We start from the raw sequence: 14,303 nt of genomic DNA, 5'->3' as shown, positions 1-14,303 counted from the left end.
AGAATTCCTTGCCGGCTGTGACCCCCCAGAACCAGACACTGGCTTCCCGAGCCCCAGGACTGCTGAGGGCGGGGGTGGCTTCCTCCCTCAGATTGGGGGTTCCCTGAAAATAGGGGCAATCGTGACTCCCCTCCCCTTCCCGCTCCCGGATGTGGCAGTGTAGACCCCGGCACTGTGGGGTTCCCAGGGGCAGACCTGGCTCCTTCCTCCCCCAGCACCGCAAGGCAGGCCTCGGAGGGCAGCTTGGAGGGTGCGTCGGCCAGACCCTCGGCCCCCAGCGCTCAGACCCGACCATCGCAGGTCCAGAGCTCCCGCCCAGTCCCAGCCCTGCCCGGACACGAGAGGAAGGGGTGGAGGCAGCGAGGCTGAGGCGTGTGTAGAATAAATATAACTTTATTCTTTATCCAGTAGATCTCAGTGGAAAGCCCAACAGTAACAGGTGCACCAGCAGGCTCCAGGGGATAGACCCCAACCCCGGGTGGAGGGGGTCAGGGCAGAGCCAGCTCCCCCAGCCGGGGGTGCAGGGGTGAGGGGAGGAGGCCCCCTGTAGGCCCGTCCTGCGGGGCAAGGAGGGGGCCCAGGTGTGGGGCAAGTGGAGGGGTGGGGGACAGGGACATGGAGGAAATCGGACCAAGTGCGTGCCGGCCCCTACTGTCCATTGTGTGTGTGTGTGTGTGTGTGTGTGTGTGTGTGTGTGTCTGGGGCCTATGGGGGTGCTGGTGGCTGAGGCTGGGGCGAAGGCGGCTGGAGCCCCTCCGCCGGCCCCTTCACAGTGGGGGCTGGAGACTTGGATGATGCCGCCTCGTGGGGCGAGGGCGGCGCTGCCAGGAGACAGCTGGAAAAGCGCTCTGTGTGCTGGGACCCAATCCGCCCTGCCCTGCTCGAGGTGGTGGGGACAGGCGCACGGGCCAGAAGCCGGGTCCTGCTGGGGCTGCCGACACCGGTCACGCCCAGTGGTTAGGCGAGGGAGGAGGGAAAGGCAGGCCTCGGAAAGTTAGTACTTCACAGTTTGAAAGAGAAAACCGAGGAAAAGGCTGAGGAGGAGACCTGGGGGGCACAGGGACACGGCGGGAAAGTGGGGTCCCTTCTGAGCCACGTCCCTCCCCAGGACCCACCCCCCCTCCAGCTCTGGATCCAGCTCCCCCCCATACACAGCACAAATTCCTTCAGTATAAATGTGCTTAAAATGAAAATTCTTATTTAAAAAAATCGAAACCAAAAAAATAAAAATAAAAATAAAAACAAAACCAGCGAGAATTAATACCTGGGGGTTGGTATGGCAGGGTATGTACAGGGGGAGCCCCCGCCCATGGCCCGTGGCCCACCCCTCCGTCACCAACCGAGGCAGGGAGGCTGAGGTTCCCCAGCTGGGGAGCAATGGCTTGTGAGTTCTGAGGACGGGAGCCAGGTCCTGGCATTTGCTGGTGATGAAGATGTGGTGAGGTGGGCAGAGGGGTGTCTTGATGGACAGGAGCACTCCAGGACCCATCCTGAGGCCAAGGACGGGGGTCCTCGCTCAGTTCCCAGTCGCGGCCCCTGACGTCGGCCCGGGCTGCAGGAGTGGGCCGTCCACCCAGGGCCCAGGTCTCTGTCCAACAGTGGGGGCGGGGCTGGCAGGGGTCGCATGGTCGGCAGAAAGGCAGAGAAAAGCCGGGGCGTGGGGCGAGGGCGGTGTCCATGTGGCCAGGGCCGTCACGGGGAGTGGGTGGCCGGGCTGCTTCTGTTGGAGCTGGGGCTGAGGCTGGGGCTGCAGCTGCCTGGCGGTGGGGCCAGGCCGCCCCCGTCGCGCCCCCCACCCCCCGGCTGTCCGCTCAGAGTATCCAGGCCCTCTGAGTTCTCCAGCATTTCCTGGATGAGAGGCGGCATGGAGCCCGGGATCTCCATCTTCAGCGTGATCACCCGCTCAGCCCCTGCAGGGAAGGGGCGAAGAGGTCAGCGCGGCCGGCTCCCCTGCTGCCCGGCCACGGCCATCCCGGAACCAGGAAGCCAGGTGGCCAGACACGGGAGGATCCACACGGCCAGGATCGGCACCCACTGGGTACGAACATGGGACTCGGCTCCTGCACATAAGCCAGGGCCTGGGGCCTCAGGGCAGCGCCATCCTGGGCCGGCCTGCCAGCTGCCTGGGTCTGGCACGGGCCCTTCCTCTGCACAGCGGGCGACTCTACTCACACCCCTGCAGGCGCTGTCACCACCGCACGTCAGGCGGGAGCCCGAGGCTCAGAGTCAGAAGCGACCTGCCAAAGGTCCGGCGCCGGAGTCGCCATCTGAACGACCACGCACAGGGGACACCGCCACCTCGCGCACACAGGCAGGCACCTGGGCAGCGCGGGGCATGTGGGAGACCACAGCCCAGACCCGGATGGGGTGAGGCGCTTCGTCCCGGCACCGGCGGCAGGCGCGGCCGGAGGGCGGGGGTCCGGGAGCCTCACCCTTGGCGCTGATGCTTCGCAGGTCCGTGATCTTCATCAGCATCTTGGGGAACATGTGGGGGCGGCTGGGCCTCCGCTTCCGCACGTAGACCTTCAGCGCCTCCAGCAGTGGCTCCTGCAGCATGTCCACCCGGTCGGGCTGCTCCAGGTCCTGCCGGTCTGAGGGCAGAGGCCCCAACGTGTGAGCGAAGGGGAGCTGGAGGCGAGGGTCGGTCGCCCAAAGCCCTCCCTGCCAGCCTGGTTCTTGGGATGGGACCCCAGACACAGGCAGGGCATTCCCCCAGGCGGCCTCCGGTTCCCACCTGGTATTATTCCGGAGGGCGGCATGACACAGCAGAAACCACAACAAACGAGTAACTGCAACGATTACTTATGGGCCGTGCCCTGGGCACCCTGCATCCTCCCCTCGGCTTTATGAGGCAGACACCACAAGCGCCCCTACTATCCAGAAACGGAGGCTGCTCAAGGTCACACAGCTGGCTAGGATGCGACCCCGGTGGTCTGACCCTCCAGCCCTCGCTCTTAACCCCCGTAGGAGGGTTGCCCTGAATAGGGAATGGGAGTCCATGTCCCCCCACCCAGCCTTGCTGTGGGCTGCAGACCAGACGCTGCCCCTCTGAGCCTCAGTTTCCCCTCTGAGAAAGGCCTGCCAGATGACACCTGGAAGAGGCTTTGGGGCGGCACCCCTACCCGAGCCTGGCCCCGGCCCCAGGCCCCCGCCCACCTCCACAGATGAGGCAGATGGCGCTGAGCAGCCCGGTCTCTGCATCGTCCATCTCCAGGGGCAGCAGCTGGTTGGCGAAGGCAAAGACCAGGTCGGTGAGGGGGCCGAAGCCAGCGTTGTGCATCTGGGTCCGGTTCAGGGTCAGCCCGTCCGAGAAGGTCATGGTGTCCTGCTCGGGCGTGTACCGCGTGCAGATCCGCAGGATCTGGGTGCAGAGGATGCACAAGTTCGGGACGGGGCCTCATCACTTCCCTCTCCAGCACCAGTACTCCAAGGGCCCCCCAACAGGCCACCAGGGCAGTACTGTCTGATGGATCTGATAGAATGTTCTACGTGGATGGAGAAGGTCCCATGCCTGCACCATCCAGCACGGCAGCCACCAGCCACATGTGGCCACCGAGTACTTGAAATGTGGCTAATGCCACTGAAGAACTGAACTGAGTTTTAACTTTAATTAACTTAAACAGTCCCACATGGTGAGCGGCTACTGTACTGGCCAGTGAAGATCTAGGTCATCTGCCTCCATGAGGAGCATTTAGAGGGGAACTCGAATGTCCAGGAAACATGGCAGATTTTCGTCTACAGCTCCCAGGGCGGGACACACAACGAGAGCTTGGTAAATGTGCATCGCTGGAACTGTGTCGAACTCTGTGCAGTGCCTCCTGCCTCTGGGGCAGGAGATGCCCTGAGGGACACATTCTGTACCCACCCCCCAACCCGTCCCAATAACCACAAGGAAATGACAGCCTTGTCAAATCCCAGGTTCCCTACGCCGGCCGGACTGAGTCCTTGTCAGGGATGACAGGGAGGAGGGTCCGCTTTCCAGCCTTGACCTTGGCAGTTCCCAATGACTTTCCCCACTCCCACCCCCTGCATCCCGCCTCCAGCTCAGTCCACCCTCAGGCCCACCAAGTGCCCTGCTGTCCTCAGAACCCAGCATGGCTCCCAGCAGCAGGTCATTCACTTCCCGCTTGTGAGATAGGGACACTCTCTCACCCACCCTTTCTACAAACCCCTAGATGCCACTTTCTCCGAGACAATTCCAGCTGGCATTTGTCACAGTTTTGCAACCTCTGTTGACTAATCTGTTGCCTCCACCCCATGGAGGGCTGTCAGGGGAGGGCATGGCGCTGTGCTTACCACTGGGTTCTGGACACCAGTGCAAGCACTGGTCAGAAGTTCCTAGGTGAATCTTTATTACAGATGAAATGGATGGATGGATGGGTGGTGAATGGAAGGATCCTTGGACGGATGGGGAAAGGGTGGATGGGTGTGTGCACGGGTCAGCGGGTGAACTTGTGCACATCTGGGTGCCGAGCGGCTGAATGGGCAGGTAGACAACTGGACGGGGGACACACAGGAAAGGAAGGGTGGATATCTGGGCAGTGGGCACTTGGACAGATCAACTCCAGGGGGACATCAGAAGAATGACCATTTAGCTGGAAGGACATCCACCAAGGACACAGGGGCAGAGATGGGGGGGGAGGCAGGGCGCAGACCCTCACCAAGATGTCCAGGCATGCAGCCTTAAGGAGGGTGATCTGGTCGGCAATGGTGAGGGTGGTGAAGCCGGGCAGCTGCTTGGCGAACTCCACAGTCTTAATGATGCACTTGGTGGAGAGTTCACTGAACTTGTCCCAGAGGTCAATGTCCAGCGAGACACGCTGTTCTGAGCTGTTGTTCTGGGGGAGGGGGGAGAGTGAGGGCCTTCTCCTCCACGGCACCCACAGGCTTGCCCTCTATCTGGCCTCCACTTCCCGGGATCTCCTTGAGGAGAGGCAGAGGGAGGAGGGAGAAGCAGGGAAGGAGAGGATGCGGAGCCCCGGGGTGAGGGGAACGCCCGGCTCAAGAGGGGGTGCCCGTGAGGGGCCCGTCCCAGCCCTGTGGCGCTGGGCCCACCACCCTGCCAGGCCGGGAGCCATACCGTAGTGTACTTGCCCAGCTGGCAGAGGGCGGGGAAGGTCTCCTGGTGCGCTTTGCGCACCTTCTCAATGAGCTCCCCGACTTCCGGTGTCAGCGTGTAGCTCTCAGAGCACTCGGGCTTGGGCACCTCCTTCTTCTTCTTGTTCCGGTCATTCCGCACAGCTGCGAACGCAGAGGGGCGGGTTGGATGTAGCTGTGGGCAGTGATCCATTCCCAGGCCCCCAGCCCAACAGAGAGGTGCCAGCTGATGAGATGGTCACCCAGCTGACACACACACACACACACACACACACACACACACACACACACACACACACACGTGTACACGAGGGCACAGGCAGGCGAGGCGAGGCCACACACTCCATCCAGCCCTCCGGGCCCACCCAGCCCACATGCCAACTTGTGCCCCAGGGGACCCATGACCACAGCGGGGGCCACACAATGGGGTGCCGAGCCCATACACCTCCAGCCCGCACTCCAGGTGCGCCTCCCTCCTCTGGGCTCTGCCGCCTCCACCCTGGGGAAGACCTGTCCCTCGCCTCCACTGCCTGGCCCTCCTCCTGGCAGCCATCTCCCTGGGGGTCCCTGGGACTGGCTCTGAGCAGTTCCTCAGGCAGGCGGGGAGTAGGGCTCCCCAGCCCGAGAGTGGGGGGCCCGGCGGGGAGAATCTCTCGGCCCATTAGCCGGGGAGCTGACAAATCACCAGGGCGCTGAGCCGCACACACCACTCGGCTTTAAAGAAGCGATGGGGTCGTTACCAGCCGATTATCCCAGACACACAATCACTCACAGGGCCAGTGGCAGCGGCTGCTGACGCGGGAGGAAGAGAGGGTGGGGGAAGGGGCCTGGGGAGGGGGTAGCAGGGAGGGGGTAGCTGGCATAATTTGGAGATCACTCATGTCGATTCTGCAAATTCAATAAAGTGCAGGGGAGAGGAGGGAGAGGGAGAGGGAGAGTGGGGGGATAATTTGGGAAGAGAAAATTGCAGCTGTGACAAGACGTTTATCATTCGGAAGCTTTAATTCTATTGAAATGGCAGCTGCTCAGCTCCGGGGCACAGAGCAGCCGGGAGAGGGGGAGTTGGTGGGAGGGAGAGGGGGTTGGTGGTGGGAGGGAGAGGGGGTCCCCACCCTGGTCCTTCTGCCATGAGAAGAAGTGGCATAGAGGGAGGAGGGGGGACGGCCCTTAAGCAAAGGGTTCCCGGCCTGCAGGTCACCCACGCTGCAGAAGGAGCCGCCACTTCCGGGGCTCAGGACAAGGCGCCCCCGCATCCCGGGATGGCAGCGGGCAGGATGCTCCAGGTCTCCCCATCCCCATCTGGGGTTCTTCGTGCACCAGGCAGAACATCCCTCCCCTACACCCGCCCCCTCCCTCTCGACCGTGCCCCCACAAAGGGCTGGGGGTCCTGCAGACCCCTCCCCCACCCCATCCCCAAGGCCCAGGCTCCATGGCAACGGCCACGCAGACAAGGAGGCGTCTGTCAGCGTCATTTATCTCTGACATCATCCATCACCGGTCACCACGGCAACACCCATGATTCAACACAAGAGGGTCTCCCTGTCCAGCCTTTCCCTCCCTCCCTTCCTCAGGCCTCAGCTGAGCCAAACTAGAAACCCCCATCCCTCTGGGATCTGAGAGTACCAGTTCTCTCCTCAAACTCCAGGTCCCAGGCTTAACCAGACAATGGCTTCCAGCTCCTTGTGCCAGCCCCTGCATACATCCAACCCAGCATCCCTCAGAGGTCCCTCCCCTAAGGGACCTGAACCATCAGAGGGAACTCAGGTGTGACGCTGAGCCCCACCAAAGCCAAGCAGGGCCCGGACGAAAGGCATCCCGGGAGCAGGTACACACATTCACGTACGAGGACACACAGCCAGGCGTGCAGAGGCAGCAGCTGGCACACGCACACTGGCCTTGAGCACAGACCCTCTTACGGACACACAGCCAGACTCGCAGACAGGTCCCGGGAGCTCTGCACAGGCCATTCTCATCCATAAGCCCTCACACTGCGGCATGCGTGTTCTCGCATGTGCACACACATCCACAGAACCCCACTGCCCTGGCCTTCAGGGGAGCCTCAGAGCCCACCTGGGCGGGGCTAGGCCCTGACCGTGGCACTCACACTCCTTGGACATGCCCACTTCGAAGCACTTCTGCAGCCGGCAGTACTGGCAGCGGTTCCGGGTCACCTTGTTGATGATGCAGTTCTTGTCCCGGTGACATGTGTACACCATGTTCTTCTGGATGCTGCGCCGGAAGAAGCCCTGGGTGCAGAGGGGAGGGAGTCAGGTCACCCATGCCCACAGCCGGAGCAGTGCCCGGCCCGCAGTCTCAGTGTGGGGGAGCAGGGCCAGGCCGGCTGCTGCCCCCAGGCCTTTGCCCATCACCTATCTGAGCGGGCCAGAAAAAGTGCGGAGAATGAGTCACTGACGGGGAGCCTCCTCAGGAAAATTCTGCACCTGCCTCCATGCTGCAAGTGGGCAGCAGCCTTCCCCCAACCCACACCCACATCTCCAACTCCTCCCGTCTAGGAAAAGGACCTCAGGGCTGCTGGTGAGTCAGCAATGGGAGGACACGGGGCTGAGGGGGGAAGGAGACAGAGACCTGGAACCCACAGCCCTGAGCACAGAATACAGGAAGAGAAGAGGCCAATAAGGCAGACACACAGGCTGGCCAGAGAAATGGAGAAACACACACACACACACACACACACACACACACACACACCGGCAGCAAGGCAGAAAGACAGATTCACCAGCCGGACAGATGTGCATCGCCCAACCACAGAGACAGATCCAGACTGGTGGGCATTCCATGTACAAGCCGACCAAGATAGATGGACAAACCAGGGATAAGCCAAGAACAACCAGCCAGGACAAGCACAGACTGAGGCCTCATGCTCTGCCCTTGACCTGGGAATAGCTACTCCAGGCTGACGGGCAGGCCCAGAGCCCGGAGCCCCAAAGCTGCACAGCTTCTAAGCCCCAATCTCTGGAGGAAGAAGCCGGTAGAGAGGCTGAGGCCCTGGGGAGCGGAGTAGGAGATGCCAGGCCCAGAGCTGCTGAGAATCAACACCACATACGTGCCCAGAGCCTGATGCGAGGGTGGGGAAGTTCAGCCAGACTCTGGGGAGCCCTCAGCCTGGGCACCTGAAGGGGAGGGCACGGCAGGGTGCCCGCTGCTGGCTGCCTCCCACCAGGTTGCCGTGGCGAGGTTCAGACAGGGCTGCCGGGGGCAGGCATCCTGGGTCCCCAGCCAAGAACCAGGTGGCAGCCAGCTCACCATGGCAACCCGGGCAGCGGTGGCAGAGCGGGCGTGCGCCCCGCCAGCTGGAGGATGGAGATGGGGAAAGGAGCAGAGGCAGGAGGGGGCCTCTGGTTTGGGGGAACCCTGCTCACATGTGGGGGAGTTTCTACGGCAAGCGTCCCTTCCTTCCCCGAGGCTGCTGCCAACTTCCACATAGAAACAAGAGCAGTGGCTCTTGTCCCCACCCCCGACAGGACACGGAAGTGGGGACATCCCATTTCCCTCATCAAGACTGTCCTTCCCAGTGACCCCCTCGACTCACCTTGCAGCCCTCACAGGCGCTGACCCCATAGTGGTAGCCTGAGGATTTGTCTTGGCAGACAAAGCAAGGCTTATAGATGCGGGGGAGAGGGGGCGGTGAGGGAGGGCTGGGCACTATCTCTTCGGAACTGCTGCTCTGGGTCTCAATGGCTGGAGAGAGAAGAGGGGAGCAGTGGTTAGAGACCCAGGTCACCAACCTCAAAGCCATGCCCCGCCCTGCCTCACGGGTTTTCCTGGGAGCCTCTCCCAGCTTCACCACTGCCAGCGGCATTCAAACTCTGGGGCAGAGACAGTCTCAGGAAGGCTGGGCCTTCACGGCCTGAAGCCTCCAGCACCCCATCACTCCTATTTCCCCAGGACTCTCACCTTCAAAACCACAAAGATCGGACGGTCACCCATCAGATGTGTATGTGTGTGGTGACTATACTTGGGGAGTGGGGTCTGGGAATCAGAACGATTCTAAAGCCCTGGCCCCCCCGCCCAGGGCAGCCTGGCTGCCAGCCTTCCCCAAGTTAGGAAGGAGTTAAGGCTTGAAGAAGAGGGAGGGAAGAGGACACAAGCTGGGGGCAGAGGAAACTGGGGTCAACAGGATATTCAAAGCCGGCCACTCCCCTACACCCCCACTTCCGCTCCCCCCTCCACCCTAACGTGCCAGCAGTCACAGCCCCTCCTCCACTCAAACGATCCCCAGGCCGAGGACCCAAGGCAGGGTGTACACAGAAGAGTCACAATATTGGGGCAGAGAGGTGGGGCTCCCTGAGAGACAAAGGGGGACCCCCCTGGACATGGGGAAGAAGAGTCCCCCTCTGCCCCACAAGCTCATCATTCTAGGTGCCCCTGTCTAGGGGGAGGCGGCATGACAAAAGGGGTCTGTTCCCATCAATGCTCTGTCTGTCTGGCCTCAATACTATGTCCGGGTTACCACCCCCTCCCTCCTGCTATTCAACTCCGAGAGGGCAGCCAGGAGGAGTGACCCAGTCAGCAGGGGCAGCCGCCACTACTCAAAACCTCCCCAGGGCCCAGCTCCGTGCTCACCACTCCAGGCAGAACAGGGCTGGGCTGAGTGGGAGCCGTCTGTGCCCAAAGCCTGGGCAGCTGGAATGTTGGGTGCTGTGGTGGAGGCCACCCAGATTCCAAGGGGCCACCCAGATTCCAAGGGGCCACCCAGCATGGTCCTGAGGCTCTTGCCATGTTCACTTGTCCAGGGCCAAGCACGGGCAGAGATGCCTCCCCGAGTAGATAGATCCCTGCTTCCTCCCACACCCCTAGGATCCCACCTAGCCCCACCCCAAACTGCAGCACATGAAGTTCTGGCATTTAAGGGTACCCACAGCTCCTGGCCCAAGTACCTTACAGACATGAGTTCCAACCCGGGCCTGACCCCAAAATCCTGGGCACAGAGGAAGGAAGCATGGGAACACCAGGGGCTGGCTGTGGGCATCCACCCCCGCTCCTTACCTGCAAATACATCAGGGCCAACAATCTTGGCAGGGCTCTCCTGGCTCTTTGTGGGGCCTGGGCACCACTGCCCTGGCCAATCTGGCTGGCCAGCACTGCGGTGGCCCCATGTCCCCTTCCCTGCCAAGAGACCAGCCTGCAGCAAAGGGACAGCTGAGGCCACACCCCCACCAGGCCAGCAGACTCGTCACTGACCTCCCCAGTCCTCTGCCCCTCAATCCAACACAAACTGCCCTGCCCTGGTTTTCTCCCACCTCATTCTCTCCAAGCCAGACAAGCCGAGAGGCCTGAGAACAGCTGCTGGGAGGGCGGGGGCTGGGGGGCTTGGGTGAGGCCAGGAGGCAGAGGGGGTGAGCCACAAAGGAGCCCTTTGTTGTGCTAACTTTTTCCAAGACGTAAAAGCAGTAACAATAGACAATCCAGACTGGTGGGGGGGGGTGTTCAAGGGCAAGGGGGCTGGGGGACCCAGGGGGGAACCATGGCCTAGAATCTTGGCCAGCATTCCAACAAGCAGAGGAAGGAGGCATTGACCTCCACTCCTCTCCTAATCCACACTTTGCCCTGGGCCCCGCCTCTCCCAAAGCTCCACCTCTCAAATGAGCCTGACTGGAGAGGGAGAAAGGACTGAGGGAGCTTTGGGGTACAGTGGAGTGGGGGCAGGGCAGATGAGGGGACACCAGGATAAGGGGTAAATAGCTCTAAGGCCAGGGACAAGACCCGAGGGCAAAGACTCACAGAAATGTGGAGCTAAAGCAAAGTCCGCGGGGTGTTTGTGGAACTGGAAGAATGTGCTTTTGACAATTATATTTTGGCAGGACGGGAGCAACGACCCGAGAGGGGTGGGTGCAGTTTGGGCTGGGTGGGGCCTCCTTCCAGCCCAGCCCACCCCACAGCAGCTGGCCTCAGAGGCTGCACCGCCTCCACCCCCAGCACAGCCCCACCTGTCACCCAGGTAACCCAGCTCTGAGGTTTCCTGCTCTGCCCTTTGAACCCAGAGCAGGAGGCCCAGTCCCCACCTCCCCCGGCCTCCAGCCAGCAGCACAGGGAGGGGAGGTAGCAGGACCAAGGCGGAGGGGGTGGGACTCAGGGACCCTCACTGCCTCGGCAAGAGTTCCAACTCGGGCACTCACAGGTAGAAGGGGGAGGGACACCAGCGGGGGAAGGGCTGCCCTGGCCCCTCCCTGCTCACCTCCCTCCCCAGAGGCCCCAGCCCACAAATCTCGCCTCTTCCTGCAGAAGGACGCAGGCTGGAGGAGGACCACACCTTCTCGGCTCAAAGTTCCAGCGCTCGGCGGAGGGCTGGAGCCGGCGCGGAGAGCCAGGCGTCCCTTCCCCCCAGCGCTGCCAGGGTGCCCCTCCCTCGCTCCCCCATCCCGGTCTGGCGGGCGGCACCGAGCGCTCCGGATTCCCCACGCCCCTGAGCCGTTCGCAGGCTCGCACAAGGGGCCGGTTTCCTGGAGGAGATCAGCAGGAAATCAGCCGGGCCCCCGGCCAGCGGCTCCCCTCCCGATCCAGCTGGCGCCCGCTCCTCCGCAACTCCCCTCGCGGGACGGTTGGGGAGGGGGCGCAGGGCCTCCGGGCCGCCCTTCCTCCTCCCGGGGAGAGGGTGGGGGCGGCTCTGGGTGTAGCGCGGCGGAAGAAGGCCCCTCGCCCGGCGGCCTGATAAGCATCTCCCCCCTCCCCCCACTACGGGCATCCACGTGCTTCACATTCTTGGACGTCTGGGAGCGGGTGGAGGCGTGAGCAGCGGCGATTGGTGAGGACAGATGGGGAGCCACATCCTGTGCACCCTGTGTCCTCTAATGCACCAAAATGGGGGCTCTGGGGCGGGAGGCGGGGGCCTGGGGCCCACCTCCACCCACAGCCAGCCTGCTCTCTTCCCACCTTCCGTCGTGGAGGTGAGAAGGGAGTGGGGAATTCTCCTAGAGGGGGCGGGAAGACAGTTCCGGTGACCAGAGGACCTCCACACACACCCAGGGGATGTTTCTCAGGAAGCGACATCGACCCCACATACTCCAGAAGGGTCGGTAGCCACCCTCAGGCTCCAGGTCTTTCCTGTGCCTCGGAGCAACTGCAATCACTCCCAACCCCACAGTCTTGGGACCCGGTCCACTGACATCCCCCCCACACACATACAAGTGCCCACACTGGACTACAGGAATTGGGAGCCCAGGCCTTTCAGTTTACCCACCCCACACCCGGTGTGGGGGCAGGTCTTCACTTTGCCATAGACAGTGGTTTGGGGGAAGCAGAGCTCACGAATCCACCACCCTCCGACTCTGCGATCCTCCACCCCTTCCAGTTTGGGGCCAGGAAGAGCTGAGCTGTCCTCACCGGCTGGGGAAGAGACAGGGGCTGCAGCCCAAGGTCTCAGACCCCAGCTTCCCTCCAGTCCTCTGGAGAAAGTGGAAAGGGTGACCCCAGCAGCCCTGCCCCAATGATCCCACTGAGGGGGACCCTTCCTCCAGCACCCAGAGAATGAGAAGTGGGGCCCGGTGCCACCCTCTCACTCCCTCTTTTTCTAAAGTCAATGGTTGAGCCAAACCCCCCCCCCAAGCCTGCAGACTGCAGCCTCACAGCAACTCAGGCCCAGAGGCAAAGGTCAGGGGGCAGGACAATAGGAAAAGTTGGGACTATGGTGGCTCTGGGAGGACAGGTTAGGCTGTCCTCCTCAGGTCTCTTTTCCTAGAGCAGGGGGGGGTAAGTCTGTGGCCTGTCGACCTTCTCCAATCTGCTAGGCTCCCAAGATACCCATTCCACCCCTCCTCCCCGGCAGGCAAGAGGGAGGCAGCAGGTCAGAGAGGGTGGGAGAAACTCCAGGGGGGCGGGCAATGTTAGAGGAAGAACCAAACCTTCTAACAATAACCCCCTAGAGCCTGGTCCCGCCCACCCAATGCACTTGCCCAGCGTCCACAGCTGGGCATGAACACGCCCAGGTGTGCACCCCTGATGCTCACAGCTCCTGAGTGTGCACAGAGCCCCTCTGGCCGGGAGGAGCCTGAACCCAGACAGGGTGCGAGAGGAGTGGAGGTCAGGCTGCCATGACAGCAGGGCTCCCCTCAGCACCCTCGTCAGGAAGGGACAGCCCAGGGCCTGGGCCTATCCCCAAGTGAAGACAAGGTAACAAAAGAACTCGGTGGTGGAGTTGGGAGGGGATGCAGCCCTCATTTCTAAAGCAGCCCAGACCCACAAAAAATAAACTCATCCCCCAGAGAACAATCTGGGTTAGGATTCGTGGGAGAGGGATTCTTCCCATCAGAGTTGCTTGTACCCTCCACTCCTGGGGACAGAAGCCTCAATGATGCCAGCCAAGTGTCTGGGGCCAGTACAAGCCCCAGATGGACCAAGTGCCCCTGCCAAGATGTGAGACTGGTTAGGATGGCGAACGGTGTCTGAAGTTGCCCCTTTCTGCCACACCCCACTGTCAGCACCAAAGACACAGAGGGCTCCCCTGACACCCACCCCAATGACGCAAGAGCAGGGGCTGGGGGCAGCAGCTGTTGCCTGGGAGGAGGGCTCTCCTTCAGGCTTTGGCAGATCTGGGGAGCAGAAGAGTCCACAGACAGGATCTTCACCCCACCCTCCAGCATGCTATTGGATTCCAAGTAGAAAATACAAATTGGGGCAGGGGGCTTGGGCTTAATTTTCCCTGGAAGTGGAAGAAGGAACATTTCCTGAAAGGAGTCCCCAAAGTGCCTCAGCCCTAACGGAACAGGAATAGCTGCGGGGGCCACAAGGGAAGGGGTCCAATTGTCCAACAAGGACACCGGAGTTGGAGAACACGGGTTCAGAGAGAGACCCCACCACGCCCCCGAGCTCGCATCCCCGGGCAGGCGTGGAAGCTCCACCGTCCACCCTCATCCACCCTCACCCCCTACAACAGCACAGGCCGGTACGTACAGTGGTTTGAGCCATTCCAAAGCGGAGTCCGGAGCGGGGTGGAATAGGGACCCGCGGCAGGAAGCCCCTTCTCCGGGAGCAAACAGGCCCGGTTCTGGTTATAAAAATCCACCACTAGGAAGGGGTTGGGGGTGGGGGTGAGCCCCCCCACTTCCACACTCTCGTACATCTTCCCCGGCGAAGGCCAGAGGTCCGGGCGGGAAGTCCTGCACGCCGCCCCAGTCACTCAGCCGACGGCGCCATCCGAGCACAGCAGTTGGGGACGAGGGGACGCCCCTCGCCCCGAGAGGCGACCCGGG

The 14,303-nt window shown here is 62.1% G+C and overlaps 1 protein-coding gene across 2 annotated transcripts in view; it reads right to left on the bottom strand.

Moving 5' to 3' along the window:
* Positions 1-377: 377 nt before the first annotated feature.
* The window catches only part of RARA (retinoic acid receptor alpha), a 46,303-nt gene continuing 32,377 nt past the window's right edge, over positions 378-14,303 (bottom strand). The window contains exons 1-8 of one of the 2 annotated variants that reach the window (XM_008067046.2): positions 14,005-14,303; positions 8,648-8,796; positions 7,202-7,343; positions 5,081-5,241; positions 4,662-4,838; positions 3,157-3,361; positions 2,433-2,591; positions 378-1,910 (exon numbers count right to left, since the gene is read on the bottom strand). In XM_008067046.2, coding sequence (XP_008065237.1) covers positions 1,693-1,910; positions 2,433-2,591; positions 3,157-3,361; positions 4,662-4,838; positions 5,081-5,241; positions 7,202-7,343; positions 8,648-8,796; positions 14,005-14,173 — 1,380 coding nt within the window. In that variant the 5' untranslated portion in view covers positions 14,174-14,303 and the 3' untranslated portion in view covers positions 378-1,692. The remainder of the gene's footprint in view (positions 1,911-2,432; positions 2,592-3,156; positions 3,362-4,661; positions 4,839-5,080; positions 5,242-7,201; positions 7,344-8,647; positions 8,797-14,004) is intronic. The other variant, XM_008067045.2, reaches the window with a different exon arrangement.

This window comes from Carlito syrichta, unplaced genomic scaffold (genome assembly GCF_000164805.1).
Source record: "Carlito syrichta isolate Samal-C Ts95f unplaced genomic scaffold, Tarsius_syrichta-2.0.1 Scaffold309274, whole genome shotgun sequence".
Taxonomy (NCBI): Eukaryota; Metazoa; Chordata; class Mammalia; order Primates; family Tarsiidae; genus Carlito; species Carlito syrichta.
Note: the sequence above shows the minus strand (reverse complement) of the source record. Positions and strands in the feature narration are given on the sequence as shown.